The sequence below is a fragment of the Plutella xylostella genome, chromosome 28, assembly GCF_932276165.1.
Source record: "Plutella xylostella chromosome 28, ilPluXylo3.1, whole genome shotgun sequence".
NCBI classification, from domain to species: Eukaryota; Metazoa; Arthropoda; class Insecta; order Lepidoptera; family Plutellidae; genus Plutella; species Plutella xylostella.
Window position 1 is genome coordinate 7,400,471 of NC_064008.1, and position 18,902 is coordinate 7,419,372.

General features: G+C 35.0%; 1 protein-coding gene across 1 annotated transcript in view; it reads left to right on the top strand.

Annotated features, from left to right (window-relative positions):
• Nucleotides 1-18,902, top strand: part of LOC105389795 (Down syndrome cell adhesion molecule-like protein Dscam2) — an 81,600-nt gene that overhangs the window by 30,784 nt on the left and 31,914 nt on the right. Inside the window, exons 2-15 of the mRNA XM_048631219.1 lie at nt 5,876-5,936; nt 7,151-7,179; nt 7,461-7,540; nt 11,145-11,236; nt 12,527-12,678; nt 13,061-13,151; nt 13,519-13,942; nt 14,022-14,157; nt 14,379-14,498; nt 14,705-14,881; nt 14,955-15,099; nt 15,345-15,493; nt 16,831-16,996; nt 18,523-18,659. Of these exons, the coding sequence (XP_048487176.1) occupies nt 5,876-5,936; nt 7,151-7,179; nt 7,461-7,540; nt 11,145-11,236; nt 12,527-12,678; nt 13,061-13,151; nt 13,519-13,942; nt 14,022-14,157; nt 14,379-14,498; nt 14,705-14,881; nt 14,955-15,099; nt 15,345-15,493; nt 16,831-16,996; nt 18,523-18,659 (1,959 nt within the window). The remainder of the gene's footprint in view (nt 1-5,875; nt 5,937-7,150; nt 7,180-7,460; nt 7,541-11,144; nt 11,237-12,526; nt 12,679-13,060; nt 13,152-13,518; nt 13,943-14,021; nt 14,158-14,378; nt 14,499-14,704; nt 14,882-14,954; nt 15,100-15,344; nt 15,494-16,830; nt 16,997-18,522; nt 18,660-18,902) is intronic.

An 18,902-nucleotide genomic window follows, 5' to 3' on the forward strand; every position in this document is an offset into this window, starting at 1 on the left:
AATATACGATCCGCTCACAATGTCACATTCGATGCGAACGATGGTTGTAGAAAGAATGCTTACTGGAAAGACGGAGTCATGTAATATATTGGCTTTAAGTATTTCATTTCTAAAACCCAATGTCCTCGCAATTGAACCAGCTTTTTCAAAATGAATGTCTTTCGAACAAAATATATTTGTACTTAAAGTATTATTGTTGCACATTAACTTAAATGTGCAATCAGTTAAATGTGATTTTAAGAAATCGTAAATATCTAGCAGTTCGTAAGATCCTTCAGGGATTTCTACCATTTCATTATCACCATAATAAAATTTATTGTTGTTTTTACCGACGTTAGGTATCGAATTGAATGTTGAAAAAAATACTAGTCCGCATTCATATTCACCACCAAGTTGCAAAGCCGGCGAATAATTTGTAGACAAAGCGGATTTACAACCAGTAATTGATAGTGTGAACGACATTGTGATAATGAGAAATAATATAATCAATCGCTTGTTATAAACGGTTTCCAGATTTTTTTCAGAAATTTAATGCATAAGTGACCACAATTATAAAGATTACTTCCTTGACAATTTTGATAATTGTAGAATACATTATTTTTTTTTGTTAAATAAGTTAATATTTCTTTAGGCGGTTTTAAACCATAACTATCAAAATAGTTCGTATAATTATTAACTTTGACATAGGCTACCCAGTGAGTTCCATCATTGACTGAAAGATCTAAATTTACAATAGCACACTCAATTTTCTTAGGCTTACTTGGCAGAGTATCTCTCATATAAACTCCACGGAAATAAGGTATATCGCGAGTGTGACTTAATATATCAATATTACTTAGAGCACGTCTGGGTAGCCGCGAAACTAGTTTTTTGACGATTTTACACATAGTCCTTTACCCTTTTTGTAGGGTTTTATGTATAAACCTTTCCCCAATGCGATTGATTCCATCGTCTTATTGTGACGTTCAGATTCCGCCAGATTTTTTTGCGCTGACTTATAATCATTTACAGCTTTAGCTATGCCCCCTACACCACCGGCTAATGATCCCAATGCCGATAGTCCCGCAAAAATTGGAATTAAAGGAAGTATCCCTCCTGTTTTAGGAATGGGAATAATTCTAGGTAATTTCACACGGTTATTTTTGTGAAATATTTTTTTTGCAGCCAAATATGCTAACTCTATGGCATGTTTGTTATTTTTTGGTTTTATTTTCCTAAGCACTGATTTTAATTTGTTAACAGATGATTTAAATGATTGAACCCCAGCGCCAGTTCTAAGTTTAGCTTTCATAATTTTATTTACCAACCAAGATGCGACTTTTTCTCCTGTACTAACGTCTTTTGATTTCAATCTTTGTTTTGCCATATTTTTTAACTCCAAATCTGCTTTATGTCGATCTTGTAAATTAGAATAGTTTGCGTAAGCTATATCGTGTTGCATGCATGCGTTGTCCAAACGATTAATGCCTTTATCGCCTCTTCTTAAACGTTCTTGTAAGCGTGTACCTGGACCACAGTATTGATAGCCTGGTAAGTGTAACTCTACTGGCAAATTATTTATCAATGAGTTAAGGAGTCCTTTCCCTTTCATTACTGGGTGACTAATGAAAATAAATGGAACAAAACAGTATAATATATGTACTTCAATCTTTAATAACATTGCTTTTATCGATCCAACTGTTTTCTTTTGAGCTTAGACCAAGCCATTTAACACAAACCTTATTTCCAGACGTTTTAATTACCTTTTCAACTAAATAAATATTAGGATACTTAGTTTTTTGAAGTTCGTATTCATAAAAACAACCTTTTATCGGAATTCCATGTTGATCTCGTACGTAATATGTAGTAGGTTGAGATTTTATTACTTTCATAACCGTAAACAATTCGGTGGACCAGTTCGGTGTATAGCCTTTTTGAAACTCTCCTTTATACTTGCTTATACGGACAACGTCACCTACATGATACTTATTTTTTTTTAATGATATAGCCTTATGACGATTTTTTATATTCTTAGCTATGATTGATTCATTCAACTTATTTATCTCAGATGGTTTATACTTTGTAGTGGTATGAATAGTATGATTATAATTATATACTATATCATTTATTGGACTTCCTATCCATTTATATTTTCCAACAAAACTGAAATGTTTAAACATCTTGCCTTTTAAAGTTCTTATAACTCTTTCCACTATTGATGCTTTTTTTGAAGAGTATGTGGAATAATGATTAATTCCTCTCTTTTGCATAAGCTGTCGAAATATGTCATTGTAAAACTCCAAACCCATATCAGTTTGCAAATTTGCAGGAGTTCGTCCTTCCTTTAAAACTCTATCAAAAGCTAAAACCACCTCACGCTTTGTTTTACTCTTCAATGCTACTACCCATGTATACTTAGAAAAGGCGTCAATAACAACCAATATGAATTTAAAACCATTGTTGTATTTGTAGTATTTTTTTACATCAATCAAATCTGCTTGCCATAAATCATCTATTCCTTTTAGGATAACTGACCGACGTGGGAAATTTCGTCTGGCAGCTTTATGAATTTCATTAACCACACCTTTTTTACTCATGTTGGATGGTGAGATGATCTCTCAAATCTACAATATGATCTTTGATCATATTACTCACGTCTACTTTAGAGCACTTGCGATGCAACTGTTCCTGAAGAAGACTTAATTCAGCTTTTATACTTGTGAGTTCTGCAAGAAAGTCTTCTTTTTTGCAATAAAGGTTGTAGCTTTGGTCGAGGTACTCTTTACTAACAGCTTCATCACCCTCAATTGGCAATTTCAATCCTTTTAATCTTCTTTGTTTTAAATCGTAATCACCTACTTCGTTTTGACTAAGTATTTTAGTTAATGGTGTAAATTCTAACGAGTCTAGAACACGCATTCTTTTATGAACGTGGTGACCAAACTTATCGATGTTCATCATGTAACTGAGGTGGAGGTTATAGTTATAATAAAACTTAAATTAATTTGCACAAGTATTTATTTACTTAATGTCTACACATGTTCTTAATTCTTTCATAACTGATAATATTTCATCATCTAATCCAGTGTTACCAGCATCTCTGGAAGCTATTAACAATTTTAATGTTTTCACTAAGTCATTTGGATCATTCCAAAAAATGTAATCTACACTTTTACCAACTTCTTTAAATAATGGCAATCCCTTCCCTTTCGCGGTGCTGCTGTTAGATTTGTCTGAAGGTGAACTTAACAATGGTTTTATAATTTCTAAATACTTAAAACCCCTATTGCTGTTAATTGGTTGATTTAAATCATATTTTCTTTTATGTGCATTCGTGAGCAATAACATGGACTTGTAAATTTGTTTGTCATCTTCAGTGACTACTCCTAAATCAGGTTTTCTTTGATAGAGTAATTCAGATAGCCCTCTTGTTCTATTAAATGAATGTCCAGCTACTATAAATTCATTATCGGTTATAGTAACGCGCTCTGTTCCGATCATTGGTTTTCCATTTTCTATCCTGATTCCGTATGGAATATCTTTAAACACTTCTGATGACAAAGACCATGATGATATTTCCTTAGGAGTCGGAGTCGAAACACCATCGCAAGTTTCAAAAAATAAATCACTCGTGTTATTCTTTGAGTTTTGTTCAAACTCTGAATCACTTACAGATTGTTCAAAATTTATATCACTTAATGAATTTTGCAGTGTATCGCCTGATACTTTAGTGGGTACCGATAATTTTCTTTTCCTTGAAAGAGTAATATCTGGTATGGTATTGTCTTCTTCCTCACTATCTTGATAACCACCATCATATTCTCTAGCACTAGAGTTTTTTCTGGCTAGCTGCTTTAATGGGTCAGTTACTGGTTTGAAAATAGATTGCAGTGCTATTTCAGAATCTAATTTGTTGTTTTTCATTTGTTGAACTTTCTTTTTAACAGCCTCAGCAGATTTGATTATTTGCTGTTTTATATTTTTTTCATCGTTCATTTTCGCAAACAGTACAACTTTCTAGTCGAAAAGCAAATGAAAAAGTGCTGAGTATATTGTTGAGAAGCTTTATATATTCATTTCAACCATCGACGTTTATAAATGTATCAAATTTCATTCTATAGCAACCTTTGTTTTTCTGACAGTCTTTATTTATGACTAAGTAGCTAAATTCATTTTTCCAAACTCTGGAACACATTTCACGAAACTGTGACCAGGTCATATCAGTGTTAACATGTTCATCATATACATGTCGGAGGTTTACGTCATCTTGCTTAAATAAAATTAAAAGATTGGCATTGTCACGAATTAATTGTTTTGGGACTTTGGTGTAGGTTTGGTTTAAATAAAAACAGTCTATATTTTTATGTCTTCCCATAGCAAAATAATCTCGAATATTATTTTGATTTTCGCATGCTACATCATCAAAAATTATGATGGAATTTTGAGCGGCGTTAATAGGACTTAAAACTTCCTCATTGTCGTGATATTTAAAATAGGAAAGACCGGATACTAGATTCAATACCTTTTCTAGAAATATGTATTTTGGTTGGAAAATTGTTTTTGAGTACAGGTATACGTTACTAAAGTATAATCCATCTGGATGTAAAAGTAAGCCTATCACTAAGTTTGTTTTTCCACAGTTAGATGGTCCGCAAATAATGCAACGGATAGTATTGGGTAAAAGTATCCCATGTCGGTGAGTTACTTTGTTTGAATCAACATTAATTTTACTGAGCTCTAGTGAATTTGGTTGTTTAATGAATTTCATGTTTATTAAATGACAATGTGTTACCACTTACATCGTCATTGAAGAAGTGCGACAAAAAATTAAAAACTCAACTTTTTATGTTATCTACAAAAATCTGGAATGAATTATTGGGAAGGCTATCACACTCAAGTGAGCGACGACGACGCGCGAAGCGCGCGGCGGCGGAGCGAACGCAGAGTGGGATAGACTTCCCAATAATTCACTACTCATAGGTAATTGTTGGAAAATACACTCACGGGCAATGAAAAGTTTCCACAGAGAAAAGCACCAAATTACCTACTTCGAAACGGAAAAGGCTAGCCGTCTTCTAATGCCGTCTTCTGCAACATTGAAGTACATTTAAAAGAGCATCAGGATATTACTAACTATAATCGGCAATATTTTACTCCAATTTTAAATTAAATCTTTGAAAAAAATAGGATCGTTTTTGTCGGCATTTTGTGAGTGGAACTTTTTCATTGCCCGGCAGTGTAGATGGTGGAATTTTATTAGTGACATTCCTGATGCTCAATAAGTTTCTTTCGCTATTTCGTCTCCTTAGTGCCGGAGCCTTTGTGAAATAGTAGTAAAGTAGGTAATATTATGACTATCGACTAATAAATTTAAATATTATGTCGAATAAGCAACATTTCACATTTAATTTTCATTTCATTGATGATGACGTTCATCATGTCGTATAAGGCGTGACGCAATAATAGCGTAATCTGAGCCGCGAGCACAGAATTCGATACTATTTTCGAATCTACACAAACATATGGAAAAAACAAATGCCACTTTTGGAACTAACAAATTTGCCTTACATTTTGATAGTGACATTTGACGATACGCAACGTAAACGGAGGTTTCGAATCCTGTGCTCGCGGCTCTGAAAGTGAAAAGTACAAATACCATAATCTGTTCTTTGAGGTTCTATGACGCGATAGCTGTGGAACAAAAAACGACTAGCTAACTCATTATAACTAATGCGATTCGCCATACATAAAATATGGTGCTGCCATTAGTGGAACGTTTATTAAACGAACTTATATACGTCGATAACGAACCCGTGTAGCGGCAGCAGGCGCAATATACTGACCAACTGAATTGAATATTAAATATGTTGTTAACATATATTATTTTTTATTTCAGTTGCCACAACGTGTTCATTGGAGGGCCGATTTTTAACCAACGACTTTGTTGATTTGAAAGGGTAAGTTTTTTTTATTTAGTTCTTAATAAAGATGTTGAGGGTAAACACAAAAAGAAAACTGAGGTACAGGACAGTGCATTTAAGGGCCAAGCGAAGACCGCATGCAACAGCAAGTCATAAATAAAATACGCGACCCGTTTTATCGCCATAATAAAACTAGTAAGTTGTTCCACTTCCGAAGCTCCAGTGTAGTGTTGGCACTTTCCCTACCTAGAAAAGTATATTTTCAAGGAAGTCACATTTCCAGTAAATTTTTAAATGGCTGCTTTCTCATCGATGAAAATGTATTAACTTCTAAAATTAACCCGTATTCGATTCATGTATCATTGTATCTGTCTGTTGCATTATGATAATATGAAAAGGAAGGACCAGTTATAATTGGGATGCGCTGAAACTTTTCAGATACACACAAACATGAATAAATTATTTCAGAATTAAATAGTGTACTTAGGGTTGCTTGTACACAACCGACAATCTGTGACCGAAGAACAAAGAACGACTGATTGAAATTACAGTGCAATGCAATAAAGTCCGCCAGAAATACGTATAAAGAATGAAGAATCGGCCTGATTATCTGTCATACAAAAAGTCGGTCGTGTTATCCACTCTAGGTTTTTTTATGGCAAAATACAAAAATAATAAAACAACATCTTCGAGACCTAGAAATACTTACAGGATAGCATATATTCATCGGCCCGAGTTTAGCTCATGAATGAACACAAAACACTTTGATGTGTTCAAGGGTAAAGGAAAAGTCTTCGGGACTCGGAACCCTTTGAGTCAGTTCAATGGGTATTGTAATGCCCGAGCGGACTCAGTGAAGATAAGAATTTTAATGACAGTCTGAAAATTACGAAAAGTACACTCCTGGGCAATGAAAGAGTTCCATTCAGAAAATCAACAAATTACTCCTATACGGAAAAGCTAACTAAATGACGCCTTCGGCAGTATTTAAGTACATTTAATAGCAACTGAAAACGTTAACATTTTTTTCAAGTATCCGATTAAATGTTTAAAAAAAATTAGGCTGTTTCGTGTCTGCTTTTTGTAAGTGGAACTGTTTGTTTCTTTACCCGTGACTGTACGAGTATACCTGAATTCGGGTCTCCTTGCAGATTGGTAGGCAAATCGAATAGGTTTTTAGTGACTTATCGAAAGAGTTTCCATTTCAAAGGTCAGCGTATTAAATATTGATGGGATTTTCTTTTTTGCAGATCTTACAACCCTACGTTATCTTTAAGTGGTATGTATTGTATTTTATTGTTATAAATAATTAAAGGATATACCTATAACATTATTTGAAAATTTATAACAAAACGATCTGCTAAAGACGGTCAAACTACGACCATATTTTCAGGAAAATCACTACCGGAAATGCATTTTTGCAATCACCCATAAATAATTGATATAGTGTATTTAATCAGTGGTTGAACTTTCCGAAGAGCATATTATTTAAGTTATAAAATCTAATAAAATGTAATAAGATGTATATATAGGCCGAATATAAAACGCTTACTTTCACAGAGAGAAGACTAAAAAGGAACTTACAAATATTGGCGATCAGTCATCATTTCAGTGAAACGACAGTAACTCCAGGAGTCGATGTAAGTACCTATTTATTTTTTATTTATTTATCTTAGTAATAGCTCACACACACACAGCCACAAAATTCCACTTTGACATTGTAAAGGCGCAGAGACACTAGTAGACGCGGCTTACGGTCGCGGCTGTCAGCCGCGACTGAAAAAGTGTGCACGGTCTTTTGGGACAGTTCGTGCCAGATCGCTCTTGGACGTCTGAAAGCTGAAGGTCGGTTCAAGGTTACGTCCTCGACTTACGTTACGTCCGATCCGTATCTTCCTTACCTAGATATCTTTAAGTCGCGCGTCCGTAAGCCGCGTCCGCTAGTGTGTCGGCGCCTTAAGTTTAACGTGTTTGTGTATCTGTCTATGGTATCGTAGCTCTCAAACGGCTGAACTGTGCAGCGAGCACAGGATTCCATACTATTTTCGAATCTACACGAAGGGTCACTTTTACCAAACGCTAAACGTTTTTAAATCTAATTTTAAATACATTTTGTACTAACTGACATACGTATGACAGGATACTAAATACGTTTAGCGTTTGGTGAAATTCCACCTTACATAAATATGGAAAAAACAAATGTCACTTTTGGAACTAACTTTGCCTTACATTTTGACAGTGACAATTGACGATACGCAACGTTTATGGAGGATCGAAACTTGTGCTCGCGACTCTGGTTTCCGATTTGTTTTTTTTGGGTCATAGGTAATGTTACCCAAGTGATCATTTATCAAAATCGGCTTTACCGTTTCAAAGTTATGCAACTGTTAGTGTTGAATGTTGGGTGTTTTAACGTTGGTTAGGTAAGGTTATATAAGTACTAATGTAAATATGTAGTATTGCGGGGTTAGCAGCGATGCATTGTTGCACCCACTTTTATCCCGTGTTAAAGTCACATTGCTATAGAGCCTGTTGCCATATTTCGGCCACCCCGTGGACAACCTCAGTGTTGCAACTGTCTATTAAGATAGAATATTTCTTCGAGTTCGTAGCCGTCTCCTGTTTACCTAAATAATAATAAATAAATAAATATGTGTGGACATCTGATCTTACACGCGGCCCTCCAACCCCAAGCTAGGTAGAACCTGTGTTATGGGAGTCGGTCAGCTGATATAACTACACAAATACATAGATGGATACATACTAATTATACCTAAATATCAACACCCAAGACCCGAGCACAAATATCTGTCTTTAAACAAATATCTGTCCCAGCCGGGAATCGAACCCGGGACCTTCGGCATAGCAGTCAGGGTCACTAACCACTTCACCATACAGCCGAATCCACCTCTCTGTATAGCCACGCTGATGCACTGGCTGATGAGATAGATACCAGCACTACCAGCTCTCCGGTCCCCTCGACCAGTCGCGACGAAAGCTCTTTCACTAATCGTCGCCCATTGGATCCCCACCGTTGAGACCCTAGGCTCAACCCCAAACGGCACAAAAATACATAACTGTCGTGTCAACTCATGTTAATTCGTGCTTTTCGATAAAAGAGACTTAAATATAAGAATAATAATTTCTTACCTACTTAATATAATGTAAAACAGCACAAAGATTTTTTTTCATTGCTTACTGCTTAGCCTTTGACAGCTCCAAGTAACCAAATACCCTGAACTAACTGGACGAAAGCTGTAAAAATTTTTAAAAACGTCCCAATATAATTAAATTGTCCCCATATAGGTACCTAAGTAGATTTTTTTGGTGTATAAATGATAAAGTCCCACCCTGCCGTATACCGAATTGAACCGATTAATAATTCCCATTCGTTGAAAACGCAATTTCTGCATGTGTATGAAAATAATAACGAAACTGAATACTCCATAATATCGTGTAGTGGGCAGAAAATTACTTTTCCAGCAATTAGTATGTAAAATATCAATTTCATATCGATACCCGTTCATTATTAAAACCTGAAATCAACAAATTAACAGCACAGACTTTCATGGGTTTTCATAAAATAATTGTGAAACTTTCAATGCAATCAATAGCTTAAAATGCTGCCAACTAACGAAATTTTCAATTTAAGTAGAATAGGATAGGAAAAGAGTCTCATTTTCTGTTCCAGGCATAATAACCTTATCAACGTCCGACATTCAACACTAAAAATCACATAACTTTTGAACATTAGTCATGTTCAGAACACTCGAGGTAACATTCAACCGTTCGGGAGCTAATCTACCACAGTCACGAAGATACCTACATATACATATGCACTCACGATTGAAATCCCCGAAGGGGTAGTCAGAGGTGGCTCACAAGTGAGCCACCCACTTTTCGCAACACATTTGTACTCACGTGATAGATTGCGAACCATATCGCCGTTTCGGAATAAGTACAACGCACTTAGTTTACACATCTAGAATCTAGATGTGCAGGTTTCCTCATGATGTTTTCCATTAACGTAAGAGCACGTAGTATTATTGTACTTAAACTCCTTAATTGGAAACCTACCTACCTAGCTACCTAGATACCTATACAGACACGTTAAATTTATAATAAGTACCTCTTTTCCGTCGGGGGTTCAAAACCAATATCAGGAAATACGTAACAAAATATTGCACCCTAAAATAATAATAATATGTGGGGACATCTCACACACGGCCATCCGACCCCAAGCTAGGCAGAGCCTTTGTTATCGGATTATCGGACAGCTGATATATCTACACAAATACATAGATAGATACATATTAAATATAAATATCAAACAAAACATCTGTCTTTAAACAAATATCTGCCCCAGTCGGGAATCGAACCCGGAACCTTCGGCATAGCAGTCAGGGCCACTAACCACTACGCCATTCGACCGTCACAATAAAATACCACACCAATATACCACTCACTGCCTCCTATCGGGAAACACTCAACAGCTCATATATGGCGAAACTTCCGCTCTACAATAGAAGTGTATTGTAAGTTTCAAGTGTTCTGAACCACACTTTCTGTATTGTTAGAAGAAGCGAGAACACTACAGAAAGTTGGATTGGAGTTGGATTCGGGATTGAATAGCACGTTCGGTGGTTGGTGTATGGGCAACAATGGATCGTGGATTTAATAGGGGGAGGCCCTTTACCGCATAATGTAAAAGGGTGTTAAATGTATACTGAAAAAGAAAATGGTGGCGCCAGTAAACATTTTGGGTGAGGAATTAATGTTACTATACGAGTAAGTAGTATTGACGGTGTCCTCTACACTAGGTAGAAAATAAATATAAATACACTCACGTACAAATAAACAGTTCCACTTACAAAATGCAGACACCGAATGGCCCCAGTTTTTTTTATAATTTAATAGGAAATTTGATGAAAATATTTACGTTTTTAGTTGGTAATATTCTGATGCACCGTAAAATATAATTAAATATTGCAGAATGACGCTCTTCTTCTTTAAGTTAGTTTTTTCCGTTTAAAAGTTATATGGTGATTTTCCCAATGGAACTTTTTCGTTGCCCGTGAGTGTATTATTTTTGTATTCAGAGGGGATTTTTTAATCATTTGTCTGGTAACCCTTGTGACCACCCCTATCACCCCTCTTTCGAGACACCATGTAGGTATATAAATGTCTTTTAATACCTGCACAAACCGGGATCAAACCCCGGACTAACTGGATTTTATTCCCCAGGTCTCACTTCATTGCACTGTGAACGGTCCACACCCAGCCAGATTCATTTGGGAGCGCGACGGGATCGTTATCTCATCAAACACTGATACCAGGTATGTCTTTATTTTATTTTTATTTTTATTTTTATCTTTATTAAAATCCAACAGCGATTACATTTAGTAGCTTATAGTAGTAGAATTGATTACAAAAAGTATGGCCAATGATAGGATTCACTTATAATTATTTAAGTTTTAGCCGAGGTCGGATATAAAACTAATCTTAACTAAAAGCTTAATATAAAAATCATGTTTAGAAGAAAAACTAAATTAGTGGATAGTGGCAGGAAAGCTCACTTGCTAATATTACGCATAGCTAATATAAATAAATAAACATAACATTAAGTGGTTTTAAAAAAAGGGTATATTTAAATATAATGTTAAATAAAATATATAAATAGATACACATCAAAGTCAGAAATTCTAACTATATACATAAATATAAAAATAAATAGTCTTTGTCTGGATTATACTGGCGCGAGAGTCGATGCAATGATTTGGTTAGTGGTATGTTTTTTGAAGGCGGCTTTGGAAGAGCCAAAGATGTCGATTTGGGAGAAGGATGTCTTATGAATTAGATTAAAAATATACGAACAAGATGGTGTGTCACATAAGTACAAAAACAAAGCGAAGAACTGACCGCGAGCCTTGTACTAATGAATGAGGTAACAAATCTTCTAACCGAATTAATTCAAAATCAGAACTTAGTGGTAGAAATGGCGTGTTATTTTGTCGAGGCGTTTATTTTGCACTGACATTCCATCTTGTTAGGTATATTATTAATCTAAGGACAATGCAGACTAAAACAACAGGAATATTGTTGAAACATTTGCTTGTGTTTATGCTGCGCTTGCCAAATAAACTTCAGGTAGCAGGTGTGGTGTGCGTTGAAATGTTTATTTCATGTTAGAATTTAAGTGTATTGTTTATTGAACAAACGGTATGTTTTGTCTGTTTAAATTACACACTATCTTTTAAAATAATATTTTTTATAATATTTAGGTAGGTATAGTCTTATTTTCTCGCTACCTTTGAATCAAACAGAAAATGTTAACAAATTTTGGGTGGTGCAAGCATAGAACAATGCGGACTGGGGTGTACTCACGGTGCAAAAATTATACCTGTCTTCTATTCCTGTCAGATTTGAAGCAGCTAGAGAAATAATACTCTGCAATAAAATTATTAGCTTGTTTGGTTTGGTTACACCATTCCTACTAATTGTTTAGTACTTTTTTTTTTGTTCTGTTACAGTTCATGTGACTTAATACATTTCATAATTAACTATCTACAACCTACAGCAAAGCTCTTAATATTGCATACAATTGAAACATAAAGTATTTTTTCCAGATACGCCATAGGTCAAGCAATGACCGTGGACGGTGGTGTGATGACGCAACTCAATATAACCAACGTGAGGGTGGACGATGGAGGGTTGTTCTCATGTGTGTCCCACCATGGGGATACAGTGATGTCACATCAAGACCGATTGAATGTTTATGGTGAGTTAATTTATATTGGTTGTGGGAAGGCTGATATTAAAAACGCATGAAATTTAAAGGAGATAATATACGTACCTAATTAAGAATTCTTAAAATCTTTACAGTCATTATCATGTTTATAACACAATCGCCTAATATATATCACAAACCTTACAATCGTAATGGATAAACATAACGAAATTATGAATTGTCTCAGTCATCAATAATAAAGAATCATAAATAATAACGTAAAACACATAGTTTATTGAAAACCTTTTAAACTTAGATTATTTTGTACATATGTATTACTAATGTAATAATAATGATTGATTGAACATATTTATGTAATAATAATTTTTATATTATTGTTACCTATTACAAAAAAAAAATGCTTATTCCACAGGTCCACCCTACATCAGGACATTACCACCATTCAAAGTACAAAGTGGTCAAAGTGTTACGCTTAGATGTCCATATTACGGTTATCCTGTAAGGTAATATTTAAATTTTATTTCTCTCATATATTATTTACTAATAGCCTTGTACTAATGTACTCCCTTGCGGGGTAGGCAGAGGTGCATTACTGCACCCACTTTTCACCAGAGTGTTATGTTAGTCCCAATGTAATAGGGGCGGGCCTATTGCTATTTTACGGGCACATCCAATACCCGAGAACAAATATCTGTGTTTAAACAAATATCTGCCCCAGCCGGGAATCGAACCCGAGACCATCAGCTCAGTAGTCAGGGTCACTAACCACTACGCCATTCAGTCGTGTTATTTACATTTAAGTTAAATTTACATTATGACTGTGTTACCTATAAAGAGATACATTGTCAATATTATGTTTGTCCATTTCAGAGAAATATCCTGGGAGTACAAAGGGAAACCAGTCAACACCGAACAAGCAACTCCATCAAATAGATATAAACGTTCCATTGACAACACTGCCTTAAGTATAGAAATATACGGTCGGAAACCTAAATTAAGAAGAAGACGAGATGTGTCTTCTGTTAGTAATAATGGTGTTTTAGTTATACCAAAAGTTTCTAAGAACGATGGTGGGGCATCTTATGCGTGTGTTGTAAAAAGTCCTTCTGGAGAAATGGCTAAAAGATCATTTGAAATTCAAGTAGTGGAACCTCCACAGCTAGAAGAAATATTATTAGGAAATGATCTACAAGAAGGACAAATAGTTCAAATTCATTGCAATTTAAAAAGTGGTGATTCACCAGTTTACTATTCATGGTTGAAAGATGGTAAGAAGATACCGTCACACCTTAAGGTAACGTTAGTTTTCGATGACTGATAAAATTTTAAATAAGTAATGTTAGGATACAAATAAAAGTATATCTATTTTACAGATCACAGAGAGGAGTTTAGAAGTATTTAGTGTATTGATAATCAAAAACGTATCATTAGAACATTGTGGAACTTACACATGTGTCGCAGCCAACCATGTTGCCAAAGTTAATCGTACTGTAAATTTGTACATAAAAGGTAAGTAATTTAAAACTTAGTAATATCTGTACAACCACACATTAGCAATTAACAATTCATAGGCAGCGTCGCTCGTCTGTCAAACATCCATACAAGTTACGTCAGATTTGAAAAACGAGCGACGCTAATTGCTTATGTTCCATGGTGGTAACCCCACTGTTGGCATAGCTGATAAAAACATCACAGTCATTAATTAATGTATTTATAAACGCTTTTTTCAGTTGCTCCAAAGTGGAGTGAAGAACCTCAGAATACGTCTTTGTTATTGACCAGAAATGGGCATATATCTTGTAGTGCCAATGGGTATCCAGAGCCACAAACTCATTGGCTAAAGAAAGATGGTAAGCTTACAAGAAATAACGCTACCAAATTAGGTTTAACTATTAAATTAGGTTGACTATTAATATTATTATTATTAAACCTGTCATCTCCCGAAAGCGGGCAAAATATTTATATTTTTATCATCTCTGATGTCTCGGTATTCATCCGGTTAACGGTATAACTAAGGAATTGTGTACTATTTCACTTAAATACATTTTAATTACAGTGGTATCAGAAGCTTGGCGACCAGTTTTAGAAGTCGCTGGCGGTGGCGTCCTCAGTTTATCAAATGGTTCCCTGATATTTGATTCGGTCGCGTTATCCGATGCTGGACTTTACACTTGCCATGTTGAAAACGGAGTGGGAGAGCCTTTAAGCAAAACCGTTTGGATTTCTGTTAATAGTAAGCACCTTTTTATATTCCTATAGTTTTATAAAATTATGAAATGGTATTTGATAATTTTTGTTGTTTACAGAACCAGTAAGTTTTGATGTTTCTTCAAGAAACATGACTGCAAAATTGGGACAGCAAGTGACTATAGAGTGCCAAGCTAAAGGAGACGATCCTATAAGGATTATGTGGACTCGACATGGGAAACCCATTAACCCCTTGACTCAAAGGTAAACTTAAATATTAGTGTGACGAGAACATAATTTATGTGTCTGTCGTCTGTTCATCATCAGCTATATATTGGCCGATACAGGCGGGTTACTCTCTAAATCGAGCAAGTACTACAATAGGAATAAGACTACGAGGAAATGGATTTTCAGTTTACTACCTAAATCAATATTTGTTATGCAAAAAAAAGCTTTCTGTATGTAACCTACACGATATATACTAATAATATTGTTTTAATTAAATACAGAGTCAAAATATCCGAAGTGAAGTCTGAAGACGGTATGACAAGTGTACTTGAACTGATACAGACAGAAACAAGTGATGGCGCCTTGTATCAATGTAAAGCTGGAAATCCGTTTGGTGCAGACGTTTACAGCGTACATCTGACCATATTGGGTAAGAATGATAAATAGAAACATGAGCAATGAAAAAGTTCCAGTGACAGTAGCATCTAATTCCTCCTAAACGGAAAAGACTAGCATATTGTCTGCTGTCTGGAATATTGAAGCACAATTAACACGCATCTATATTACAAACTAAATAAATAAGATAAGATAAAGATAAATTTATTAAAATTTCACAAAAATCATACAAATTATAACTATTCTAAATATGTTATTTATAGAACTTAAATTAATATAATCAAACCTGAACTAAGGTACACTATGTACTTTGTATCTCAGGTATGCTTAAAGAGCACATAATGTAAATAAAAAAATCCAAAAATAATACAGTGAAATTTATACGTTAATATTCTGTATCAGTATTTTAAAAGTGGAACTTATTCATCGCTCGTTACTTTACTTACTTACATTTGTCTTTATTCGTATAGACAAGAGTGTTATTTTTTTCTAAAATTAATGACCACTAAATTTAATGATAGTAAAATGAATGTCTGGAAAGGGCAGTTAGTTCTATGTCCTGCACTGAACACCTGTTGATAAGTGATAACTTTTTTGGCACATACGATGACGGCAGTAGCCAAATCTGTACCATTTTGATTCTGCGGTAAGAAAACTTTTGTATGGAAATAAATTTAACAAAATAATGATTTTATGAAGATTTTCCTCCTAACTTGTTTATTACTTAAATATTAATAATAAAGATGTAAGTTAAGAATTTGCTTCAAATTTGAGCGCAAATTTTGGACGAAAATAAGTGGGCTGTAACAAGATCAGGATATTTTGCGTGTATAATGTAGCTTAGATATTTGAAATTCTAAGAATGAAAGCGATGGTAGCACAATACCATTCTGTTGTTTAGATTGTAACACGGTTTTAATTAGAAGAATAGATAATTTCTTAGAATAAGAAATTACCGTTTTGTGTTGATGAAACACAATGGATAATAACATTTCCAGCACAGGTAAATTAGGTATATAAAAAATACAGCAAAATTTCATAAATTAAATTTACTTCTAAATTATAGTTTTGTACCTAGCAAAATATCCGAAATACACGGCTACAGTAAATATACTAACTAAATAGTTTTTTTTTTGGCTAAACCCTGATTCACACACTGTTTATTGTGTTTATTGTTCTTGGCTACGGTACAATAACATATTGGCATTTCTTTTAAATCTATAATTTATAGCTTACAATGTAGTACTTGTACCCCTTTTTTATTCCAGTAGGCTACATAAAAAAATATAAAAAAATGATGTACATTTTACGTTTACTACACTTGCACTAAACAGTGTGAGAATCGAACCTTTACTCTAAACTTTTTCCCAGAGCCGCCAGCCCCGCCCACAGACATCTCAATAGACTCCATGAAGAGTCGTTCAGTGAAGATCTCTTGGAGAGACACGACGAGGTCGCTGGCGCAGTTCTACAGCGTGCAGGTGACCCCGAGCCAGAGGTTGAGCTGGAGCACTGCTAGGACTATCAATGTGACCAGGTAATTAGACTTTTCTTTAATCTATTGGCAGTGAGGGCAGGCCTGTGTCACTCCGCGCATGGGCGGCGCAGGCGCCTGCCCCATCGATGGGGCAAATCTAGTCGGCTGCCGCAAGCGGAAGACGATACACGCGCGCGCTATTTGTTCCTATTTTGTACTAGTTTATAAATGTCGTATTTAGGTATTTATTAAAAATTATGAATAGAAAAATGGACATAAAAAGAAAAAAAGCAGCAAAAAAATACTGTGCCGTATTTAATTGCTTAAATACGGATCGTGATCCAAATTTAATTTTTTTTAGATTACCAAAAGATGCTGACAGGTAAAACTAATCTAAGGGCGTCTTGCACAACAAAGTTAAATAAATTAAATAGTTTGTCTCTTGCTCTGACAGTATAATGTCAGAGCAAGAGGTCATAGATTTAATTTTATTTAACTTTGTTGTGCAAGACGTCCTAAGTATTTTATTGATTTCTTCTACGTTCCTTATTTGAAATGAAATTAATCCGAACTACAAACCCTTTTTTTTCTCCACGTTGAACAAAGTCTATTCCAATTTTGTTTTCGTTAAAGTATTAAATTTACAGACACAACTACCTTCAAAATGCATTAATGAATCGATTATAAAATGTGCGCTGAGTGGGATTAGTGCTTAACGAAACTAACACGTTCTGTATCATAATATAAATTATATCCATAATATAAATTATAACGAAAAAAAAACATGTTTTCACAAAATTAAATGTTTTAGGTATTCATACACATTTTATGTACTTCAAAATATCTTAACTATGAAATTGTTATTGTTTTTACTGGTTATTTCCAATAGAAAAAAAGTTTGGAATAGCTTTGTATTCTAAATTCAAATTAATTTTGTTTTAAAACATGACATTCTTTTTACAAAGTCAGTCCGTTGCTTAGTAAACGTTGCAGTCTGTGGTGCTGACTGCTGAGGCAACCCTAAGGTGGCTTCTTTTTCAATGCGTATAACCACGTATAACTTATTATGCACCGTAGTCCAGTGAAATAAGGCGCATATTCCCTCAAAAATTAATTGGTAGGTAAGTAAATAAAAACGTGTGCGGCCGGAACGCGATCTAAATTAGATCTTATTGCTTATGGGATGGAGTCATATTTCTTTGCAGGCCATTGCGAAGATGGGCTTCTGTACCTGGTACTAGTTATTATTCTGTGGTGAGGGTAAGTTTCTGCACCTGCTCTCTTGAATGGAACCTTTATGTATATCTCCTAGGTCCAAAACTCCAAACTGCCTTCTTAAGCTGGGTTTTGGGGTTAGTGCTAAATCTATATTTGCAATGCAGGTTTCCTCACGATGTTTTCTTTCACTGTAAGAGCAATGGTATACTCGTAGTAATAGTACTTAGATTCAAAGAACTCATTGCTACATGTCAACGCCGGGATTCGAACCCGCATCTCTGGCGTGAGTAGCGGGCCATTACCCGACTGAGCTACCACCGCTCATTATAGCTAGAATACCTTTGATAAAACATCCGTATTGTCACCAGCACGGGTGAAATCCGTCACGCAGCCGACATAGAAGACCTTCTCCCCTCCACTGCGTACAGCGCGCGGGTGGCGGCCGGCAACCAGGCTGACCTGAGCCCGTATTCATTGCCGGTCCGGTTCATTACTACTGAAGAAGGTAAATAACGAAAGGATATTGGTTGCGTGAAAAAGAATAAAGAACAGAGTTTTAAATCGATGTTTACCAGCCATATAACCAGCAATGAACGATTATTGATTCATGATGATAATTAATACACCTACGAGCAAGGAAACAGTTCCACATTCAAAATTCTGACACGAATGTCCTTAATATTTTAAACATTTAATAGGAAATTTTATCGAAATGTTAAAGTGCTTTTTTTCGTAATATTCTGAGCCA